At 45.3% G+C, this 7,224-nt stretch overlaps 1 protein-coding gene across 1 annotated transcript in view; it reads left to right on the top strand.

Annotated features, from left to right (window-relative positions):
- Nucleotides 1-2,790: 2,790 nt before the first annotated feature.
- The window catches only part of nptnb (neuroplastin b), a 55,527-nt gene continuing 51,093 nt past the window's right edge, over nt 2,791-7,224 (top strand). Inside the window, exon 1 of the mRNA XM_048617037.1 lies at nt 2,791-3,016. Within this exon, the coding sequence (XP_048472994.1) occupies nt 2,923-3,016 (94 nt within the window). The 5' untranslated portion in view covers nt 2,791-2,922. The remainder of the gene's footprint in view (nt 3,017-7,224) is intronic.

The following is a 7,224-nucleotide window of genomic DNA, read 5'->3' as shown; positions in this document are numbered from 1 at the left end:
AGGTTCTTCTGCTTCTCTAGTGAATAAACTTATATGTAACTCAGAAATGTACATATATTTAGATGGTTTATGAGGCAATTTTTTCAGTATTAACCACAATGTTTTCAGGACCCATTTAAACATAAAATAACACAAGAATAAAGACTAGCAGAATCATTGAGTGACAGCATTCAGTCTCAATTTTGAAGTCTTTTATCCAGAGTTTATTTTTGATAAGTTGACTACAAATTCTCAATTCTACATTTTTAAGGGAAACTGCTTCTTTCAACAGGGCCTGCTACAAACGTATACACCTGTCAGTAGTGGATAGGTGTGCATGGCATTTCATTGGTGAAGATGGAGTGTCTTAACAACCATTGTAACACAGACCTAGGAATTTATAATTGGGAATATGACAGTAAGTGTGTAAGATGAAATTTTCACAATATATGCTGATTAATCTTTTAACTGCTGAAGCTTCTTACCAAAAGCAAAATAGTTCTGATGCTGGAAATCTGAAATAAAATGAAGTGCTGGAAACACTCATTAGTTCAGGGCAACACATGAAAAGAGAAATAAAGTTAATGCACTGGAAACTAAAAATGCTGGAAATCACAGCAGGGCAGACAGCATCTGTGGAGAGGGAGCAAGCCAACGTTTCAAGTTAAGATGACACTTCATCAGAGCTGATGGTAAGTCAGCTAGACTTGAAACGTTAGCTTGCTGTCTCTCCACGGATGTTGCCTGGCTCGCTGTGATTTCCAGCATTTTTTGTTTTCAGTACAGATTCCAGCATCTGCAGTAGTTTGCTCCAACAAAGTTAAATGTTTCAGGTCTGTTAACATTCATTGTTTATCCCTTTTTTTTGGTTTTTATTTAATTTTCTATGGCAGGAATTATAAAAAAAAATCTGGAATTAAGGATCTAATGATGACCGTGAATCCATTGTAAATTGTTGGAAAAACCTGTCTGATTCACTAATGTCCTTTCGGGAAGGAAACTGTCATCCTTACCTGGTCTGGCCTATATGTGACTCCAGACCCACAGCAGTGTGGTTGACTCTGAACTGCCCTCTGGGCAATTAGGGATGGACAATAAATGCTGCCCTCAACACGTTAATGAATAGAAACAGGTATGATTTCAAATATTTCTAACAAGCATCCAGTGAAAACAGGAGGTGTATTAATGAGTGCTGTCGAGGGAAACTAGGGCAGAAGGAACAGCGCCATAGAACTTCCTGTAGTAGAACATGGAACTGCACCAGTGTCTCCTGCAGCGGGCATGGAACAGTGTCTATCTCTCTGTGGTTCATCACCACGATGTGTTGCAAAGCTTGAATTTTCTAAGAATCTTGAATACAGGATGGCCTGATTTATGAATGTCTGACTTACGAACTCTCATATTTACAAAATGTGATCCAAACAGGGAAGTAATTAAAAAGATTTACACAGAGGAACATTTCCTATAATTACAAATCACTATTTTTATCCTGTCCTGCATTGTGTTTCAATTTGTGTACAAATTGACTTTGCCACAAAGGGACTACCGAAGGGCAGGACGGTGACTTACAGCGCCAGGGACCCGGGTTCGATTCCAGCCTTGGGTGACTGTCTGTGTGGAGTTTGCACGTTCTCCCTGTGTCTGTGTGGGTTTTCTCCGGGTGCTCCAGTTTCCTCCTACAGTGCAAAGATGTGCAGGTTAGGTGGATTGGCCATGCTAAATTGCCCATTGTGTCTAGGGTGGGAAATGATGGATAGAGTAGCGGGTAGATCTGGGTGGGATACTTTTCAGAAGGTTAGTGTATATTTGATGGGCCAAATGGCCTGCTTCCATACTGTAGGGATTCTATGACCTGTAATGCTGTGAGTTGCTTTATGTTCCTGGTTATACCATCTAAGATGTGCTTTCAAAACAGCAGAACAAGTGAAGAAAGACCATCCTATAAATTGTGAAGGCGATGGATTATTGCCCAGGGAAGTTGGTTCCAGTTAATTTAATTTGACTATTCACCATACTCGGACCAAAAACCATCACTAATACATGGGCAACAATAGCACAGCAAGGAAACCAACTTATTATTTCATGAGATGTAGGTGTCACTGACAGGGCAAGGATTTATGCCTGTCCCTGGTTGCCCTTGAAAAGGTGAAGGTGGGCTGCTTTCTTCAAATGCTGCAGGCCATTGGTGTAGGTACACCCACAATGCCATTAGAGACAGACTTCCAGGATCGTGATCCAGCATCAGTGAAAGAATGGCGATATGTTTCCAAGTCAGGATGGAAAAGCACCTCCTGTGGCAAAATCTTGAGCTCCACCACTGAGCCACTGCTGGCTGGGTCTGCATCCTGCTCCACAGTGCCTCCTGTGGCTGGGTCTAGAACCATCCCCACTGAGTCTCCTGTGGCAGCAGCTGGGTCTCGGGCCTGTCTCACAGCACCTGCTGGGTGTGGAACTGGGACCACGTCTGTAAACTGCTCCACAGCACCTCAAGTGGCCAGACAAAGGACGTGCTCCACAATGCCTCCTTTGACTGGGTCTGGAAACCGCTTGAGGCGCCACCTGTGACCAGGTCTGGGACCTGACAAAAGCGCCTCGTCGGTCTGGGTCTGGAACCTGCTCCACTGCGCCTCCTGTGGCCGGGTCTGAGATGTGATATACAGCGCCTCCTGTGGTTGTCTATAGTACCTGCTCCGCTCCGCCTCCAATGGCCGGGCCTGGAATTGGCTCCACTGCGCCTCCAGTGGCCGCGTCTGAGACTTGCTCCACTTTTAAATATCACTGTCGGAGGCCGGTTGGCTGCGCGCGCACTCTGGCACTGACTCTCGCGAGAGCAGCTTCACTTGGAGTCGGCGGGTGGGGGAGGGGTGCGATTGCAGTCGGTGCGGACCGAGTAGGGAGAAGGGTGGCAGCGGCGCGATCGGCGGAACGGCCAGCAGCATTACTATGGCAACGGCCCAGGGCCCAGCCTGGCTCGGAGCCGCTGTGTCCGCCCTGCTTTGGCTTAGCCTCAGTTTGGCACCGGCCCGGGGACAGAATGGTGAGTGTCCGGGGGGGGGGAGGGAATGGGGGTTAATGGGACGGGACTCCATCCCCTACACCGCGTCCTGATCCTCCCTCTCACCCCCCCCCCCCCCCCGGAGGTAAGAGCGGGTCCTGTGTCCTCCTCTCTCCGCCCCCACCGTAAGAGCGGGTCCTGTGCCCCCCTCTAACCCCCCACCCCCCCGGAGGTAAGAAGGGGTTCCTGTGCTCTATCTCACCCCCTGAGGGTAAGAGGGGGTTCCTGTGCCCTCTCTCTCCTGTGCATTAGTAGTGTCCCCTGTCCCCAGATTGAGTGTGAGTGACTCTGTGGAAATCGGAGCACCCAAAGGAAACCCATGTAGACGCGGGGAGAATGTGCAAACTGCACACGGTTGCGCAAGGGTGGAATCAAACCTGGGCCCCTGGTGCTCTGAACAGCCGTGCTAACCACAGAGGCACTGTGCTGCTCCCAGCAGGTAATAGCAGATCCTGTGCCCTGTCTCTCCTGGGGGGTAAGTGCAGAGCCAGTGCTCCACCCTCACAATCTCTCCTACACCCTCAAATTCTAAGAGCCCACTTCTGCTCCTTTTTCCGAGTATATAAGAATAGGCCAGTGTGCCCCCTGTTTTCCCCCCCACTTTCTCACTTTCTCTCTTTCCCCCAACTCACTCACTCTTGGGGTGGGTGTCCTTGGTGGAACAGTGCCAGTGACCCCTCTTCCCCATGGGGTTAGAGTGGGACCTGTGCCCCCTCTCTTGTGGGTGTAAGAGCAGACCAGTGCCCTCACCCACAGGATGGGAGTAGAAATGGTGTCCTTTTGGGCTGGAACACTTCCAGTGTCCCCGCTCCTAAAGGTGTAAGAGCAGAACCTCTGCACCTCTTCCTACCTGAGGTAAAAGCAGGGTCTGTGCCTCGTCTCCCCTGAGGGTAAGAGTAAGGCTGGAGCTCTTGTTCCTACCTGCGGTAAGAGTGGGGCCTGACTTGTCTTTTCGAGGGGTGACGTTTGTAAGGGCAATACCTGTTCACTCACCCTTAGAGGTGGAAGGTGAGGAGAGGAGGAATAAAAGCAGAGTCTGGCCACTTTGACAGTGAAAGCCAGTTTCCATGGGGAACTTTGATGGGTGGTCATAAGAGGAAAAGGATTAAAGTATACCCTTGGTTACTGTTAAGTGTGTTCATTCAATTGCATTTTGAACTGCTTTCCTTAAATTTTCTAAACTGTATGCTTGATTTAAGTACATTTCAAATCATTCTAAATAGTTGTAAATTACACTTTTTTTTTGTGCAATGCCTATCTGTTAACGGTTAATACATGTTTGATATTATTTATGCATACCAGCTCAAACAAATGCAAACTCAGTGCTGTATTTGTACCAAAATCCTTCCCTTCCACCCCCATCTTTAATGACCCAACTGTTTTGTTTTTTTAAATTATCCTTCAGTACCACATGTTTCCGAAGGAGACAGTTTGTAATAACATGGTGTTTTTTAAATTTTTTTTTTTGTTTTGCTGTTGTTTTTCCATTTTGAGCTTGTCCTGCAGAATGTAGTGCCTGAGTTGTAAGTGATGAATGCAATACATTACTACAGGGAAGAAAGTCTCTCATAATTTCCCTTTTGGCATTCATTCATTGCTGCAATTGAGGGGACCAAAATTTGGGGACATTGAATGGTAGAAATTTCTTTCAGAAATGCTTTTGAGATAGCAGTAAATTTATGTCAAGTCAACAATTTTGGCTGCTTTTGTGCAGTTTAAGGAAAGGTAGCAAATACACTGGAAGTAATTGAATAAGACTGGTAGTAATTAAAAGAAACTACCTGTAAAAGATTTACCAGATATTTGTTCTGCATATGCATTATCCTTTAAATCATGGTGCAGACTCCCAGTTTAATCATCTTAAATGCAGTATATAAATTGAGAAAATTCTATAGGCTTATGCTGATGAGAGGAAGTGTGACAGATTCATTCCATTTCCACTACTTTCCTCCGTCTTGTCAGTATTGTCTGTCGGGCTTGAAGGGGATGTTAATTCATGTAATTCAGCATCTTCTCCAGGGAGACAGTGGAGGCAGTGCAAGGTCAAAGTGATCCTGAAAATTGGCAAGGATGTTTTGATCAAGGGATGTTGAGCCTGTATGTCTTACAGATGTCATCAAGGCTATTTATGTACAGTCTTCATGGGTGAAAAGAAAGAAATTGTGGAACATTGTTGAAAATCCTTTCATCTCCTGGAATAAAAACAAAATTTGACAGTCCCCATGAATCATTATGCCTAATTATAAATGGATAGCAATCTCTTTTGTGTTTAAAGGAGTTATGCAGAACATTTTTGTTTTAAAATTAATGAGCACCTCATAGTAAAGTTGTAAGATAAGTCTTCGTTTTTTAAAAATAAGTTCTTGCAATGCATGGGTTCTGACAAGGCAGGAATTTGTTACTCAAGGTAGTGGTGAGCTGACCCTTTAAACTCCTCTTGTCTGTGTGGGATAGAAATTACCACAGCACAGTTAGGCGGTATCCAATCTTAACATGTCACAATGAAAATTTGTCTAATTGAAATGTATAAGATTCCATGAGGCCAAATTGGATACACGGAGCTGTATCTCTTGGCTGGCATATTCTCAGGCTAAGACCATAAGATACAGGAGCAGTTTTAGGCCTATTGCCCCATTGATTCTGATCTGTCATTCTATCATGGTTGATGTCTTTCTCACTGCCATTTTCCTGTCTTTTCCCATAACCCTTGACCCCCTAACCAATCAAGATCCTATCAGTCTGTTTTAAATGCTCAATGACTTGGCCTCCCCAGCACTCTGCTGCAATGAGTTTCCTAGATTAATCATGCTCTGGTTGAAGAAATTCCACCTCCTCTTAGTTCTAAAGTATCATCCCTTCCCACTGTGCCCTCAAGTCCTAGTCTGTCCCACGAGCATCTTCTCCATGTCGACTCCATCCAGGCCTCTCAGTAATCTGTAAGTTTCAATCAGATCCTTCAAAAGTCCGAGTACAGGCCAAAAGTCCTTAATTGCTCCTCATGTGACAAGCCCTTCATCCTCAGAATCATTCTAGTAAACCTCCTCTGGACCCTCTTCAGTGCCAGCACATCCATCCTTCGGTTGGGGTCCAAAACTGCTTACAATATTCCAAACACAGTCTGACCAGAGCCCTTTATAGCCTCAGTAGTATATCTGATATTGTACTCTAGCCCTCTTGAAATGAATACTAACATTGCATTTGCCTTCCTGACTGCCAGCTGAATCTGCACGTTCACCTTAAGAGAATCGTGGACTCCCAAGTCTCTTTGTGCTTCAGATTTCCAAAACCATACCCGTTTAGAAAATAGTCTACAACTCCCCTCTTGTTGCCAAAGTGCATTACCTCACTTTTCCCACATTGTATTCCATCTGCCACTTCTTTGGCTGCTCTCCTAGCCTTTCCAAATTCTTCTGCAGCTTCTTCACTTCCTCAACACTACCTGCCCTCCACCTATCTTTGTGTCATCTGCAAGCTTAGCAACAGTTCCCACAGTTCCTTTGTCCTGATTGTTAATGTATATCGCGAGCAGTTGTAGTCCCAACACAGAGCCTTGCAGAACTCTACTAGTCACTGGCTGCCATTTTGAAAAAGATACTTTTATCCCTAATATCTGCCTTCTGCCAGTCAGCCAATCCTGTATCCATTACCAGTACCTTGCCCCTAACACCAAGGGCTCTTAACTTATTTAGCAGCTTCCTCTGTAGCACCTTGTCAAACACCTTCTGGAAATCCAAAAAGATTACGTCCACTTGCTCTCCATTGTCTATACTGCCTGTTACTGCCTCAAAGAATTCTAACAGATTTGTCGGGCATGCTGTCCTTTTGATGAAGCCATGCTGACCTTGCCTTGTTTTTCCATACACTCCAAGTAGTCCGTAATCTCAGATAACAAGGTGTAGAGCTGGATGAACACAGCAGGCCAAGCAGCATCAGAGGAGCAGGAAAGCTGACGTTTCGGGTCTGGACCCTTCTTCAGAAATGACCCTTCTTCTAGGCCCGAAACGTCAGCTTTCCTGCTCCTCTGCTGCTTGGCCTGCTGTGTTCATCCAGCTCTACACCTTGTTATCTAAGATTCTCCAGCATCTGCAGTTCCTACTATCTCAGTCTGTAATCTCATCCTTATCAATGTACTCTTAAAATCTTATCAACAACTGAGGTCAGGCTAACCGGCTTATAATTTCCTGTCTTCT

Source organism: Rhincodon typus, chromosome 36 (assembly GCF_021869965.1).
Source record: "Rhincodon typus isolate 14 chromosome 36, sRhiTyp1.1, whole genome shotgun sequence".
Lineage (NCBI taxonomy): Eukaryota > Metazoa > Chordata > Chondrichthyes > Orectolobiformes > Rhincodontidae > Rhincodon > Rhincodon typus.
Note: the sequence above shows the minus strand (reverse complement) of the source record. Positions and strands in the feature narration are given on the sequence as shown.